Genomic DNA, 17800 nt, shown 5'->3' on the forward strand with positions numbered 1-17800 from the left:
AGCTATATTATATTATCAAAATTGATTTATTATTTATTATATATTATACTTTCACAAAGTTAAGTAAAAATTCTATAAAGAAATCTGATAAGCTCGTGAGTATTAAGTAAGTTACAATTCATACATTTCATTACATGTATTCAATATAGTTCATACAAATTTATGTGATTATCACATAATTAAATGTTTAATTTAATATGGAGAGTATATATAGCGCATTTCACGCCAAATAGACAATTCTTAACCTAACCTATTATTTTATTTTTTTAATAGTTATCTATAATTTTTTTAAAGTTATTATGATTTATTTTCTATTAACTATTTTTGTAGTTTCAGTTATGATAATTAATGTTTCGATATTATAATTATAATGATGTAATCATGTTAGATCTAGTTAAATGTAAAATATTTGATATATATTATTTCGCCGAATAGTCGTAAAAACTATTCGGCGAAATAGAATAGATTTCTACGTTGTAAAAAATGTAAATGAAATAAAAATATATATATATTCTTTAAGAATTTTCATTAATGCGTTTATATTTACCTTTACATATGATGTCGATATTATTTAATTAATACGCTTTTATTAGCTTCTGCTGTATGTCTGCTTGTAACCGACTCCATTGGACTTGATTTTGTTTAGTACCTGTTCAAAGACAATCGTTCTTGAGGAGTAAACTACAGTCGTGCGTCGGAGCTGACACACACAAAGTGTTTAAGATAGTGACCGGGAGAAATCGTGATCATCAAATCGTGCATACTGCTTCCGGTCGCAGTCTTGGAAATGGATCTTACTTATATTCTGCATGTTTACAGCCTAAGAGATTTTAGTCTATTTATAATTTCTAATATTGAATAATTATTAAAAGTTAAGAGTATTATTTAACAATAATAAACACCCAGTTTCATCCAGTCAATTTTAATTTCATTTCCAGGTGTCTAAGGAAACAGCGTTAGTGCAAATTTTGAGTATTCGGATACGTTGTGAGGCTCTAGGGCGAGTAATGTCGAAGAGCGGTGATACATATTGGTTATATGGGTTTTTTTTGGTGGACTCTGAGTGTGACTATCAAAAACTCATCTTTTTGTCTAGTTCATATAGTTCACTGTTTGCTATCAACAATTGACAGTAATTGTAATAAGTTTTTCAATCACTAATTGTCGAGAGTTAAAAGTCTCGGTTACCAGGTCATAAAATTAAAAAAAAATACTTTCTGAGTTGTTACTTTTGAGTTCTGACTGCTAACTACCTGACAGATTTGGTATCTGAATTCTGATTTCTGACGTATGTTCTTATCTATTTTTAAATTTTATAATTTAGTTTATGTAAATTGTAATTTATTATGTTTGACTCATACATTTATTAACTGGATGAGGAAATTATTAAACGATATTATGTTCCGTGTTGCATAATTTTCCTATAAACATATTTAAATCGCACATAGTGAGATTTTTATATCAGTAGCAGTTTAAGATAGATACTGCGAAATGCGAATTTATATTAGTAAGTCAGAAATTTAAACAAAACATTCCACTATAATATTATAATTAGCTATCATACAGATCGTTCTTGTATTTTAATTTCTAAGTTCGGTGAAAGAGTTAGCTAATATTATTTAAGTACTGGTCATTTTGGAACTATTATTTTATTTTGTTAACTGAATACAAACTATTAATACGATAATGGCTGACGAACCAAAACCTGTGAATGAAGAAGACTTGAAGCAGCTCAAAGAAAGAATGAAACTCATAGCTGATGCTGACCCTACACAATACCATAATGATTTCTCTCTGAAGCGATACTTAAGGGCTTTTAAAACTGTGGATGATTCCTTTCAGGTAAATATAATATTAATCAGTTAATTTAAGTAACATGCCTTGTCTTTTAAATACCATCTGTAAAACTATTAAAATATAAATTATTTAAATAAACTACTTTTAAAGCATTAAAACCTGTGTAAATGTAACTGTTTTTTATTAGAATTTTGCTTAAAAGTTAAATTTTTATTATTATTTTAGATTCTAGAGATCTGGAAATGTCTTGAAATTCTGGGTCAACAAAAATAATAATAAAAATGTTACAAAAACACATGTTTTAAACCTTTCAAAGTGTTTAATTTAAATGTGTAACACTTGCATTAATCAAAGAAAATACAATATAAAGAATATGAAGAACTCTGTTCTTAATAAAGTACCAGAGGGAGACTTCTTTGCACAGAATTCCTTCTAAGTGGGTTTCACAGCTCTGCCTTTTGTGTGTGCAAGCATTATTTTTTGGTTTGAAGTGTCACATAGCTAATGAAATTAGTAGACCAATGTGACATCACTTGTGACTATTTTTCAAACTGAAGAGTGCCATAATTTGAGATGCCACTCAGGATTTTGCATTTATCATGAATCTTGAGCGCACTGCATTGTAATGATTAGCTTTTGTCACTTAACATCAGTTGAACATGTTGCTTGTCTCATCACTTTTACATAAAAACTTTCCCTATATATCATATATGCCACCAAACTATGGACGGGCTATCAACTGTTTTGCTCAAATTGTGGAAGTTGAGGCAGTGAAAAGGCTATTATTTATTAAATGTTATCCACAGGTTTGCAATTGAGATCATATCTTTATTTTGATCTGTATTTATTTTTGAGCATCAACCTCAAACATAGTATATATAAAATAAATAATGTATAATTTTGTCATTAGAAGATCACTTCTTAAATACAAATTGAAAGAATAAGCTTAGCTTTTCAATTTTCAGGCTATTTTGAAAACAAATAAGTGGAGATCAGATTATGGTGTTGATAAACTTCATGAAAAATCTGAACTTATTGAAAAATATAAAGCGAAAGCAAGAGTGTTGAGACACAGAGACATGATTGGGCGGCCAATAATTTACATTCCAGCTCGGAATCATAGTTCCAGTGATAGAGATATAGATGAGCTGACTCAATTCATTGTATACTGCCTGGTAATTATTGCTGTTTTTAGCTTAACCTATTTCCAAGAATACATCATAATTCAGAATTCGATTTAGATCTTGTACTATAAAATGTTTTTTAATCAATTTACTTATTTTTGTTGTTAGTTGTTCTTTGTATGGTTTAGGCCTATCTCAGATAACACACTCTTTGTGCTCTGCGGCAAACTAAAAGTCTGCATTGAGCGCAAAATGTCTTTGGCAAATATTACACGGACTCAATGCACATGACATACACTTTCGGTCATTTTGTCGGCAGAACTGTAGGGATGTACATGCAATTCAAGTACAGAGAGAGGTGTATTATTTCATACTTGAGATATAAAAAATAAGAAGAAATAGAGAGTTAATACTATTCTTTCATAACAATTATTAAAGGGACTGTTTCATAATAAACATTCAGTTCTAAAACTATATCCAAATAAATTTGCTCACTTCGTCCCACAATTTTCTTTTTAAGTTTCTGTCATGATGCCAAATATGTATCATATGTGCTGGTCTGTTTTGTATTTCTTGAATCAACATCGATACATCAATGTCTAGCAATACACGGAAACCACTAGCAAGTGCAGACTACAGACTAAAGTGAGTGTCGTCTGCGTTAGCGAGTGTTAACGCGAATGTTATATTTTTTTGGCACACTTTTTGGACGCGCGCGGTGTCGCGTTGTTTCTCAGATCTACGAGGATATTTTGTGTCAGACTGTTTAACAGACTTCGTATGCGGTACTCTATATAATTCTATGTTTTATTATATGGTATAATATAGTGCTAGATGATTAATTGATGATAAGGCATATTGATACAAAGAGTGGATAGAGACATGAACAGATATGTGTTATTTAAATAACCTTTCAGGAAGATGCAAGTAAGAGGTGCTTTGAAGAAGTTGTAGACAACTTGTGTATTGTGTTTGACTTGGAAAATTTCACTTTGTCATGCATGGACTATCAAGTGCTCAAGAATCTTATCTGGTTGCTGAGCAGGCACTATCCAGAGAGACTGGGAATATGTCTTGTGATCAATGCTCCCTATTTTTTTTCTGGATGCTGGGCAGTTATAAAAGGATGGTAAGTTTAATGTATTTTAATTATTTTATTTTTATTGTCTCTGATTGCTAAAAAGAATAAGTATATGACGAGGATAGAACCTCTGTATTGCTTTTAAAAGGTGTGACGTCATTACTTTTGACATCACAATAATTGCTATCTTGCTAAAGATCACTCATTGGTTCTTCTAAAGAAAACTACACGAGTAGGTATTACTTTCGTTTATTCAACGGGCAGCGTTACGACATCCCAGAGAGATCCGTATCGTACGACAGCCCGAGCACGACTGACTCAAGTGTCGACCGTGCGGCTGTATTTATAGGACTCGGTGCACGTGCACGTGTTTTCAATTCGTGTTGTTTTTTTACAATCATTTCACGTCACAATGTAATTTATGAACTAATTTGAACTAAAATTATTCACGTTTTTATAATAGGTGTGTTGTAGTATTTGCGCCGATATATATATTATTTTTGTTATTACTTATTTTATGTTTTAATTGGATCTCATATGTTTGTCAGCAAATCAATCAAAGAGCCTTCCTGAGATGACCTCATGTTTCCGAAGATTTAAATTTGCTACGTAACATATGTGGAGGATATTTTTTTATTTCTAAAAGTCTTTCTTAACTAGAAAGAAAGAAAATACAGCGGTTGTATTAATTAATTTAAGAATAGAAAAATGATTAAAACTTATATAAATAAAATAAACGTAATATTTTAATTTCAGGCTTGATGAACACACAGCAAAGAAAGTGACGTTTGTGAACTCTGAAATGGATTTATGTCAATATCTGATACCAGATATCTTGCCAACTGATATGTAAATAGATTCGATACATGTAAATACGAACATGAGGGTACTTTTAGATAACTGACACTAAACTAATCTAAGAATTTAGCGAATTTTAAACTTAGCTAGTCATTTATAAGAGTACTTCCTAATGCCTCTAAGGTCGCACCTAATACACTAAGTCATACAGAAACACCTACTTTAGTAAATAAGAAACTGTCAGCTTAAAGCAACTCCTCTTCAATTATAAGTTATCAATGACTGTTTCCTTGATTGAATGTAGTCTTCAACTTTCTGAAGACGTCACACACGGTTTTTACTTTATAATACAACAGCGAGAATACGAAAACTTCTTTAGCATCGTTGTGATTTGAAAGTGGATGAAACGAAAAAGCGCGACAGTAAAAAGAGACAGATACATAAATTTATAAGATTGAACGTGGGAGAAAATGAGATAGGCAGCATTATAGTGTTTTAGTACCAGGCGATCATAATTGTCTTATGTATGACGCGAAGGTATACCCTTAATATATTCTGACGTCATACGCACAACGTATTACTACAAAGACACCAGTAGAACATAAATATGGTAGTGGTGATAGTAACGTGTCATAGCGGTTGAAATTATGTGTCATCCTAACAACATGTACCAGGACTTCAAATGCAGTTTAGAGGTGCAGGTTTTACTTCTGACATATGTACTTTGTACTCACGCAGTTTTTTTTCCAGTGTGTCTGTTTCAGATGTAAATAATCGTTAGTTCTCATCGAAGTGGATGGTTTTTTCGTGAACAGCTTGAATGAAGAAACGTTTTTATTTCAGTTGAAACAAATTCTCCCGCGCCGGGGAGAATAAATATTATTTTAGAAATATGTCCGTTTCAAATTATTGGAGGCGAAATTGTGCGATTAGATTCGACCTAGCGAGCCTTAACGTAGATTATTTTTGAGTTTCCTATTGTTTAATTGACCACATCTTTGTCTAAGAAGGCCGTCTTTTTATAAAGTAAAATTAGCTTACTTTCCCCAACTCACAACGTATACGAGGCAATTCTTTGAATTGTTTCATTTAATAATTGAGAAGTATAGGAGTCTACTAGATTATGAGATGGATGTAAATCATCCATACAAAATATCATGTATACAAAATAGACAATCCCTTATATGTAATGTATACATAAGTAATTTTCGTTAGAAATCGCTAGCTGCAAATTCTTTAATACTACTATTAGTTTGAACGTTAAAACTGACTAGTTGGATTATTGTTTTGGTAAAATATGTGACTATTTTACACCTAAGGTGAAGTTTACGCGACCAATAGCTAAGGGGCCGTTCATAAAATACGTTCGTATACAGGGGGGGTGGTCTGTCTGAGTGTGACTAGGGAGGAGGGGGGGTATAATATTTCTATTAATTTTAAAGCAAGCTCTGTGGCGCGACTCTAGCGGCGTTGTGATCCGTCACAACTGGTTTCTTTGTGATTTCTTCTTGCTTTCGATTCAGTAACAAATGAAAATACTGTTTCTCATGTATTTATTATTATTTTATTCCTTCATTCGCCATTTAGCAGTGAACTAATACAGACGCTTTTTTCATCTTCTCTATTTACTCTTACTGTACTCTTCAGTTAATTACTTTATATTCTTTATTGCCGAAATATTTTTAGTTTTATATATTTATTATAGAATTTATCATACTCAGCAGGGGGGGGGGGGGTCTTAGTTTTTGTGACGAAATATTTCTAGGGGGGGTCACAGAAAGTGGCACAGCGTGACAATAGGAGGGGTCAAAAAAAGCTGATTTTAGTGTGACGTATTTTATGAACGGCCCCTAAGCACTTCTTGACAAACATGCAAAGTTATTTTGTCTATAATTAACTGGTGTTGCGCATTCTAATATCATGCTAGAGTAATATTGAAAAACAGTGCTTCTAACTCCTATTTTTCTGTCTAGTCGTATGTGCGGACATAGTTTTATGTATCTACTGTGCTTTAATTTGCTTACCAAAAATAATTTACTGAATATAATATACTAAGTTCTAATACTACGTATCTAATAAGAATTATGTGCCATAACAATTTGTTATGTTTTAAAGTGATAATTCTCACTTCTGGGATTAATCACACAAATAAAATTTGAAAATGTTTTCAAAGTTGAGGAACGATGCGGTACTCGAACCTGTGACCTCTCGCGTTCCGTGCGAGCGCTCTTCCAACTGGTCCAACCGTTCGAGTGACGTATCGTTAAGCTATTAACTAATAGCTATGTAAATGAATATCGTTTGTTGCATACATCTGTTGAATAATATAAGTGTCATAGTTTTCAAATTGTTTACTTAGATTTGTAAATTACATTCCACTTAAAAACCAGAGATAAAACTAAGAATAGCCTTATCAAACTCAAATAGGAAATATTTAGCGTTATCTGTGCAAGCATTTTATGCGGATATCGATTGTACTTTGTAAATATTATCATTATTAATACTATAATATAATAATATTATTATGTTGGTGTCCCTATATTTCTGACTAGTCTACATCCCTTGAAGATGTCTCGTGTGTGAGGTGAAACACGTTCGAATTGTAATCAATGCTTTTCCTATTGATTGTGAAGAGATATCTCACCCAGAAAACGTGTGTATACTAAGTATCTGAGTTCCAGCCAGCTCGTAACCCTGCTGATTGTGTAGTTTACAATTGTTTAGCAAACAAAATCCAATTAAGCCCCATATCGACGTATCGGTAAATAAAATTATATGTGAGATTGGATTTGGTATATGCAATAAAGTGTAAGTTTAGTGATACATTGATATATATATACATTTCTATCAAGAAACATAATATTAATTACTTAGTAGGTAATAATATACGAAGAAACACAAGGAACGAAACCAAAAACTTCAGTCATTGAGAGGTGGCTCTTATAAGGTGTCAACTGTAAAGCCAAATTATAACATTAAATGTTTTAATAGGTGCACACCTCCATCCTGTCATATTTCATTGTAAAGTTTAATATTTAAAAGCGTAAATAATTTTATAACATAAGTATATTTATACTATATAACCTAATAAAAATTATAAATATTACTGTTGTTTTTTTCTCTAACCAAAAAACATTACTGTACTTATTTATTGAATGAATAAGAACTGGATTGAAACTTAGATAGGCAATATAAGCCTACTTGTAACGGTAGGTAAGTAGGTAGTTAACAGGAAGATAAAGTGATTACCTCCTCCCATTCTGTTAAATGCATTTTTAGTATTATAGCAAACTAGTGGACCCAACAGACGTTGTCCTGTACACATGTTTTAAATTTGAAAAATCGGTCCAGCCGTTAGTAGTTCACTAACATACACATGAGCAGGAGAATTATATTATATGGGCGGAATTGAGAATATGAACCAATCTCAAATTCACTGAAACAAACAAAAAAGTCATCAAAATCAGTCAAGCCGTTTAGGAGGTAGTTTAATTGTGAATCTAAACCATTTTCGAATCCACCTGAAGACACACACCAATCTCAAATTCACTGGAACACACAAAAATATCATCAAAATCGGTCCAGCCGTTTAGGAGGTAGTTCAATTGTGAATCTAAACCATTCTCGAATCCATCTGAATACACACAAAAAGTTTCATTAGAATCGGTCCAGCCGTCTAGGAGGAGTTCAGTGACATACACACGCACACAAGAATTATAAAGAAGGGTTACCTGTGCGCTTTTTTGAAGGATAAATGACGCGCGACGAATTTTATTACAAAATTTGGAATGTAATTAATTAACTGCCTATTAATATTAGCGTTTATTAATGATAATATGAACATTTAGGTAGATATTTTTGCAATCTGTATTTACTGTGACATGCGTGAGTATTGAGAAATAATGATAAGCAACGACATATTCGATTATTTTCTCTATTGACTCGGCCTTTCTGAGGTTAGCAGTGAATGGGTTAAAAAAGTTGTATAGGTTTTGCTTAAACAGTTGATCGAGCAGTGCTGACGTTATATAATACTATTATTGTATGATGTTACCTACACAGAAAAAATCAGATAGAATAATAATAATAGATTTAGGCTAATAATAATAAAAGTTTTTGAAAATAGGTAAGCAAACGAGTATTCATCTCTTATAACGTGTTTTCTATCATTCAAACAATGTTCGCTACTCGACAGTAGTGTTTTTAGATATCTAAAAAAACATGCACCTAGCACGGACTAGTAAAGAAAGAAGGACTCCGCGCTGTGATATTAGCAAGTGAAGCACCTTTATGCTAGTGTGTGTGCAGTTACGGCGTATACCAGTTACACAATTTTTTCTCCCTTAAATAATCATATATCCACAATTACTTTTATAGTATTGTTTTTACAATTTTTTCACAACGCACGACAGCATTTTTAAAATATTTTATTGCGACGCAAACTGATCTGTCCCAGACGATGCCAAATTTCATATGATGACTATAATGGCGGCCGTTCGGCTTGTATTAGTGTATGCGTGGGGCTATGTATTTACACGTTTACGGCTTGTTTTGGTGCCTCAATGTTATGTAAGGTGACACGGAGTTCTTCTTTTTTTACTCGTGCATGGCACCTAGATATAATGCATCTCTAATATAACGCATCTAATATGCTTTCTGGGGGTGACAGTGCATAACGTTAAATTGGACTTAGTTAAGCAGAAAGGACTGAAACCACACTTTGGTAAAAACAGAGTTAAGTATGCCAGCATACTCCTGAAGGTCGAATCTGTCATGAAGTGAAAACCCTATTTTCAAGCTAAACATGGAAACTGTGCTTATGGATATTTATATGCAAGATTATTTAGAGCTGAAACTTCAAATGCCTATAATTCAAAAGTGCCTTTGTGTGGTTTGAGTCCTTCCTGCTTAACTATGTCTAATATTTTTTCTACTCTTCTATCTGTCATTTATACAACCACGATCACAAATATATGTACATATTTTAATGTTTGAAAAAGTCTATACTCTATGGCCTAAAAAGAATTGTTAATCGTATATATCATTTGCCCAGATGCTGCTGGGGATACTCTGTAATTTTCAATTCTCCCGCGTTGGCTGTATGGTTGTACATTTGCCATTTTTTGAAGTAAAAATAAAACCACTCACCAGGGATAATTATGTGCCTATACAATACTTGGTATTTGTTTAATTTTTGTTTTAATTATTTAATTACTTAGTCATAGAAAAATCATTGTATGCGACACGTTGCATAACTAAGTCCAAAAACCCACACACACAATCGCTTTTTGACCCTTCTTATTTATCTGATGCATTAAATATATAACATTGGTCAAATTGTGACAAAACTGTTTTCACCAATGACAAATAATATATTATAATCGTACAAGTACCAAATAATACTATTATTTTGTCCATAAAAAAATGATATTATATATAAAAATAAAAAAGTATATTGTGTATGTCGTATTTATTAAAATTTTACAAATTAATAAGTAGGTAAACAGTAGCTGTACAAATTCAAAGCAAAATTACACTGCATTGATTGCTATACATTCTGCAGTTAATGGTACAAAAAATCGAGATAACAAATATTACATTCAATACAGATTGTAATTAACTAATTGTAATACAACAAACTTATTATATACAAACAATAGTAGCTAAACTCAGATCGCTACCGAACAAGATCAATGTTCGACTTAACTTTCTATCGAAGTTTAAAAATAAAAGCAAATTAATATTATTCAGTCGCATTTTTCTTAATCAATAAATCATTAATCAGAGAATCAGCTGTAAGCAATTTCGTACAGCAAATACAAATTAATATTCTGTGTAAATATTTTGACATAACTATTAAAATAATATATGACGGCCACATAAGATCGCCAATTGACGTTGACAGAAACAAAATGTTGACAGTTACATGTGAAACAATATTTCCTTTGCAGATTTATAACACTAACACCCTAAATAAGGTTACTTCAAAAAGTAAATACTACGTAATAACTGCACAAGTAAAAATTGAAATTTAGTTTAGAATGAAAAGTGCAGTGAGATTTGACATAAGTTTGAAATAAAAATTATAATATGGCGATGAAGCATAATCCGGCAAGTTTCAAAAAGAAACGGTTGTCTAAAACGTCACCAAGATTACGGCGACGACGAACAATCCGTCTAAGTTTGAAAGTGAACAGTTGCTTAAAACGTAGTGGATTTCGGCTATCTCCGTTTTTTACAAGATTATAGCCGTCATCTATCAATTACTGCACGTTTCATACAATCGAGTGAATCGCTTTTTTGAGTTTCGCTCCGCTGAAAATCACTCTAAATGGTATAATCTAACATCGCGCGTGTTACAACAAAATTTTAATTCTTTATCAGCATGAAAAAAAAAATATTTGTTATGTTTTTAAAGTGATAACCCTCACTTCTAGGATTTATACACAAATAAAATTTTGTTGTTTTTCAAATTTTATTCATAAAAATTATTGTAGTGTTCAGACTGATTTAAAAATAAACATTTCGGGATTCAAATAAATAATGTTAATTTAACAAAATAAGTTAGTAATGTTTTTAAAAAGAGTATCATTCAAATGTATATATGACACGCGTTAGTCACAAATACCTAATTCAACAAAGGATGTTAGTATCACAAAACTGCAGGATTGTGTTCAAATCTTTTTGAATAGTGTTTACAAGTAACATATATGGGGGCATCCATCAATTACGTGAGGTGTTTTTCTCGCAGGAATATGTGAAATTGTGAGAAAACTGAGATAAAAAAAGAAATAGCGGATTATTACTCAAAAATAAAGAAATTACGAAAATTGCTAAATAAATAAAGTCTCAACTAAATAAACGCATTTTGAAAATGTTCACCTTTCTAGGTGAGTTATCGTACAATTTGAAATAGAATCAAATAATATCCTCACATAATTTATGCCGGGCACATGGCCTGTTATGTATCTATACTATTTCAATACACTGCTGACTTTAACTCCGTAGACATGAAAATACACAATTATCGCTCCATCTAAAGTATGACTAGGTTTATAAAAATCACAAATCATATTGAATGTTACATCAAAAGGAATGCCTAGTAAACGTTATTAAAATAAATTTATCACTAATGAGAAACCAATTCCTGTTACGCAATTCCGTTAAGCATACATCCTAAGAATTTCATCAATACTGTTGGGTTACAAACATTTATATAATATTTACATATAATATATTATTAAGTAATGATATGACATGAGCAATGTACAGAATGTTTAATGTTCTTAAAGTTAACATTTTCTGATAAAGCAAATCATTTATTATTAAGATGGCTCACAGCATAGCTACCAACAGATATATTCTAAGCTGCAATTTTAGTCTGCATTATAAGGCTCAATGGAGTATTTCCTATTATATTTATTAAATCCAGACAATGTATTTTGATACATAAATGACCCTGATCTTACTTCCAATAAAATATTGCAGAGTTAATTTTATTGGACCTTGAAGTACCATTATTATTAATTTACATAGCTGCTAGTTTATCATGAATTTAAACATTTTGTGGCCATTTTCTTCGCGACTAGATCTCTTTCCTCTCTTCCTCTATTTGCTGCCTCTCCCTTTATTCCCTACACTATATAGAGAGGTGATAGTTTGAACTGTTAAAAAGCGTCTTTTTTAATGTGGACAGTGTGACATTGGACGGCCATCATTCACTAAAGAAAAATACATTATTTGCAAGAATAATTACAATCAATGTGCCTACATCAGTAAATGTATTCTTATATCAAATATTATAGATAGTTCACTATGTTAATGTCAAAAACTCGGTGCCGTCGGTGACATAAATCTTAAGACATTTGTGTAGTTCATCGAATGATCAATAACCGGTACCGATACTAGTAGCAATACAACTCAATGTATGAGCAGTGTTTGTCAGTGTTCTGGGGAAACACTGCAAACATACTTTTATTGTCGCCAAACCACGTCATATTACCATTCCACCACTTGATTCCATAAAAAATTAAGCATAGTGTGCCCTTATAGATAAGTAATAGGATACTAGCATCTGTTCCTAGCGTATTGATGGTTTATGCATCGGTGGCAATGAGTGTTTGTCATTAGAATAATTATCAATTGAGATTACCAGATCAGTTCTTTTGAAATCATATGAAACAATATCATCATTCAATAATGTTTACAAAATATAACCTCTGCTCTAAAATTGACTCATATTAGCCGATATGTGATTCTACTGCATATTCGCTTGTACTCTTAGCTTAAACCTAAATTGCCCTGCCTGAGACGTAGGGAAGGTGTTTGGAGTATTGGTATGGGTATTACAGATATTATGTGCAAGTGTTTTATTTCTGTATGGGTAACTACTAACTAACCAAACTTGATTTAAATGTTTCATCACTTTCAATTGTATTTCAGAATCTTTTTGACAAAATATACAAAAACATATTTTGTCAAAAATTTGTTCTTATTTTGTATGTTACAAGTCTTTCAATAATTAATGTTTGAAACAATTAATTTGTAAGACTAAACTAATATGTACTTAATTTCTTTATCTACACCAATGCTTTAAATCCTCTATTAAAGATTCTGAAACAGTTAGCTTATTGCCAACATTAAAACACCCAATGTTCTAATAACCATTACATCATCCAAAAGAGTGTTGTAATGTTGTACTGAATTTCATAACAACACTCTTATGTTTTTTTTATCCCTTCATGCGCAGAGTTTCAACAAACAGCCACATTCTTATTGCTTGATGCGTAGTATCTGTATGAATTTCAAAAAAAGAACATTTTCGTTTACGCGCGTTCCACACTACCAGAACGTCGCGCGCCGTAAAATAAAGTAGGTTATTCGAATCCCCGCCATTTTTCTTCGATATTTTTATTGTTTTGTTTACAAAAAATGAGCGATTCATTTTAACACATTCAATGCCACCACGATTTTCTAATACTTCCCAGCGATGCCGCCCTATAAAAAACGCAAACATGCTAGGTGTGCTCGCGGCACTGCAGGATGGAATTACGTAGCACGCTAGGCGTGTTCACCGGCACTGTTAAGAGGTAAAATCAAAGAAAGCGTTATTTCGGCTTCAACCGTGTTTATTGATCAGTCTTTCTCGAGTTACTGAAGAGATATTTTGTTTTTAGCAGTGTTTGTGCTTTTGAAAGTTAAATTATGGCAGTTAGTAGATTCCAAGGTAAGTATTTATCGTAATTTGATCAGTGAATTTCAACCTTTGGTTACTTATTTATGATTTTTTAGGGAAAACAAAATATGTGCAAGAAACAGTGGAATATGATGATGATGCGACGCAAGCAGATAGCCCACCCTCACAAAAACGCCCAAAAGTAGGAGGTGAGCCGATAACATATTTCTCTTATCTTGTCTTAAAACTTTTAGTGCACTTATTGTGACGTAGTGGATTAGTGTTAAATTGTAAATCATTCGGTCGGTACCTGGTACCTACTTTATGATATGCAGGTACCTATAGATAGCACATTATATTGTCAATATTAACGTATTTCATAAGGTTTTTGAAGCAGCACCGCAAGTAATTAACCGCATCAATTTTACACAAAAGAATTAAGGAACAAAAAGATTCTTAAAAAACCGACGATTGTGTTTGAAAACATTATTTGCACTGTTATATATTATCGCTAATAACACAATAAACAAGCCGTGCTGACTGCTGACGCATCTATTGTTTTACAAATAGGCTGATAACATTTCAACTCCAGATGTTTAAAACGTTACAGGAATCTGTCTACAATTCTAAGAAGTTTAGATTTTAATTTGGAGACAGTAAATGTTTTGAACTTATTGTTTATTAAATACTAGCTTTTGCCTGCGACTTCGTCCGCATAGAATAGTTAATGTCGTTACGTTACGTTAGTATATTTTTGGTTTTTTCGCCTAATTGTTTTTTTTTAATAAAAATGACATTTATTAAAAGTTATAGCCACTTTATACGACTTTAAATAATTGTTGATCATTATTTGCTTTCAGAATACATCGCGAACGCATCAAGCTCACCGAACTCATCGCAAGATATATTTACAGAACTACAAGATGTACCTTGCGAAGCCGGTAAGGATACCAAATTCTTCACAAGGACAAGCTGAGCTCGTCGTAAAAACAATCACAAAAGTAACACTAGTCGGGGTCTTTGCAAGAGTAATCACAAGGTCCAATAACACAAGCGGGGGTCTATGCAAGAGAAATCACAAGGTCCAATAACACTAGCCGGGGTCTTTGCAAAAGCAATCACAGGGTCCAATAACACAAGCCGGGGTCTTCGTAAGTATAAACGTAAATCCAGTGAAAGGAAGAGATCGTAGGAAACATCCGATGTCGAACACTTCGAACACTGATGTAAGGAGCTATACTAATGTTAAAGACTTGCTGCCCGTGGTGCAATAAAACGTGGGAATAGGACGCCGCCTGTTGCGCTCTCTGTTACAGACCTTACGGCAGGCATGGTAACGTCCCAATGTGCGGCTCACCTAATCTTTTATGACACTCGGGTTTGTTTTATTACCAAAAAAATAATTGGCAAGCAACTGAAGTAAATGGTATTCCTACTAGGGACTTTATTTATAAACGATCGCCAAACGTATCTAATATTAGCAGTGCCCCGCGGTTTTACCCACGTATTACGGGAACCATTTACTTTTTAGGGATAAAAAGTAGCCTATAGCCTTCCTCAATAAATGTGCTATCAAACACCGAAAGATTTTTTCAAATGGGCCCAGTTATTCCTGAGATTAGCGCGTTCAACCAAACAAACAAACTCTTCAGCTTTATAACATTGGAATAGATCCTGGGCAGGGTTTTGTCTTCTTCCGATGAATGAAAAGATATTGGTGAAAGAGAGAGAAGGAAACAGATCCGAGTTACACAACAGCTGATAAGCGTTTATAATTAGGTACCTAAAGGGGTACATTATAGGTAAATATTTTATGCAATTTATTTTATCTTTTTTGTTCAACCTAAGTGCCAAGGAATAAAATAAATGATAACTTATAAAAAATATTCTATATTTTATTATTGGCATTATAAATGTAGTAAATTGACCTAATAATATAAAAGATTGAGAACTGCTGGAGATGAACACGCCTGGTATGTTCGCGGCATTACATAATAGATTATTTTTGATGAACCTTAAAAAAATATCAGATCCTGGAACCACTTTAGAATACTTTAGCTTACGGCAGAAAGTTTATGCTCAGAGTCTTTCGGACAATAATATTGTCTAATCTTTGAGATATAGATGAAAAACGGTGAGCACGCCCGGCGTGCTGGCGGCATGCAGATAAGAATTAGTGTGGACACGCTAGGCGTGTCAATGGCACTGAATGTGTTAAACGCTGCAAAAGAACATTATATTCGAGTGAATTTTAATTATTGCACTATACAAAATGTAAATTACTACTAAAATAAATAACTGTTTCACTGTGTACTTACTTTATTTGTATATAATCAGTAATGAATGGTATTAGGTTACTACTAGGACTGGTGTTTTAATGTTAGCAGTAAGTTCTGTTCCAGAATCTTTTAGAGGATTCATTTTCTGGGTGTAGATAAAGTATTGTATGCAACTATTGATAATTAGGCATTAAAACACTCATATGATACTATTATCAAAAAAATCCACATTCGTGTTTTAATACCCCTTATTACACAACAGTTGCATAAATAACTATTTTCTTCTGGTGTTAAATTCTTTGGTTGTTTCGATGAACCCCTGATCTTAAATGATTACCGCCGGCCACATTTTCCTGCAACACAAGTGGAATCACAGAAGTTTTGCCATTTAGAAAAGGGTACGCACTTTTTTAATATATCTCCATCTTACTGGAAACATCGCCCATGGAAGGTCATTCCATAATTAGGTTCTGCAAAACTTCACTACACCATATTAAGTATAAGTTGGTCCTTCAATTGGGGCTGTTCTTATGTGTTATATTTTCTTCAAATTAAGGTGTTTTCTTTAAACTATTTGGATCAAATAATATGATTTTAGAAACTGTTATTATATATTCCTCGCGCATTGACACACGGACTGGCCACCATCTTAGTGATGTCATAGTGTCGGGAAGTCCAGACAGACACTTCAAACATTACCTATAAAAAGTGTCGTTTACAGACTGATAACTGCGGATGACGTCACAAGGTCGTTAATAATTCACTTTTCCTTAATATTTCTGTTTATAAACAATTAATTAAAATACATCATGTCTATGATTTTTGTCAAGCGGCTACTTTATGCTTCACATGATTTTTTTGAATTACTAAAAAAAAGTGTTTTTTCAGTCGACCACATTTAAAAAAAAAATTAAGAATTCTCACTTTCCATACATTCACTGCCTCTCATGTAGCAAATAAATATGTTTAGCTCGGATGTGTCTACGTTTATAATACGTCATTGAGTCTAGTGTGACATCGGGGAAGTGTGGCGTCGAGAACGCGGTAGGGTGAGTGGTTTGCGTGTGTTGTGTGTTTGGGTGTTGGGTGATTGCAGGGTGTTTACCGAGCGGGAGTGGGTGCTGATGGAGTGTGGGCAGCGGAGCAGACAGAGCAGTAGACGCAGTCAATCGGCGAGTACAGTTTGAGCAATCTGAGCGAGCTCTTCCTTGAGCACGCGGAAAGATGGCCGCTCGTCGGGGGCATGGCGCCAACACGCCCTCATCACCTGAAAAGTAAGTCAATTTAAAAATAAGCACGTACTGATGAAGTTCGTTGAGGTTGCAATAATTATGTAGCTATATGTCTCTTAATCGTTTAACACAAATGTTTTGCGCGGCAATCTTGAAAGTAAGTTCAATAAAACTTTATATATTATCGGTGATCAAGCCTTGCAAATAAACATGGGAAACGTTATACGTCCAAATAAACCAATCTTCAGCTAAATTTGTAAACATTTTGTATATTTTTTCTTGGTTTGTACTCAGGTATAACTTTATGCCAATTT

General features: G+C 32.9%; 2 protein-coding genes across 3 annotated transcripts in view; one reads left to right on the forward strand and one right to left on the reverse strand.

Annotated features, from left to right (window-relative positions):
• Positions 1–1293: 1293 nt before the first annotated feature.
• LOC126970668 (uncharacterized) lies at positions 1294–7906 on the forward strand. Its single transcript, XM_050816757.1, has 4 exons — positions 1294–1842; positions 2763–2972; positions 3839–4050; positions 4759–7906. The coding sequence occupies exons 1-4, from the start codon at positions 1687–1689 to the stop codon at positions 4853–4855; spliced, it is 675 nt and encodes a 224-aa protein (XP_050672714.1). The 5' UTR covers positions 1294–1686; the 3' UTR covers positions 4856–7906.
• Positions 7907–10255: 2349 nt separating this feature from the next.
• LOC126970626 (tyrosine-protein kinase Btk29A) overlaps positions 10256–17800 on the reverse strand; it is a 67507-nt gene continuing 59962 nt past the window's right edge. For both annotated transcript variants that reach the window (XM_050816692.1, XM_050816693.1), the window contains one exon: positions 10256–17521. In XM_050816692.1, coding sequence (XP_050672649.1) covers positions 17420–17521 — 102 coding nt within the window. In that variant the 3' untranslated portion in view covers positions 10256–17419. The remainder of the gene's footprint in view (positions 17522–17800) is intronic.

The sequence above is a fragment of the Leptidea sinapis genome, chromosome 21 (genome assembly GCF_905404315.1).
Source record: "Leptidea sinapis chromosome 21, ilLepSina1.1, whole genome shotgun sequence".
NCBI lineage: Eukaryota > Metazoa > Arthropoda > Insecta > Lepidoptera > Pieridae > Leptidea > Leptidea sinapis.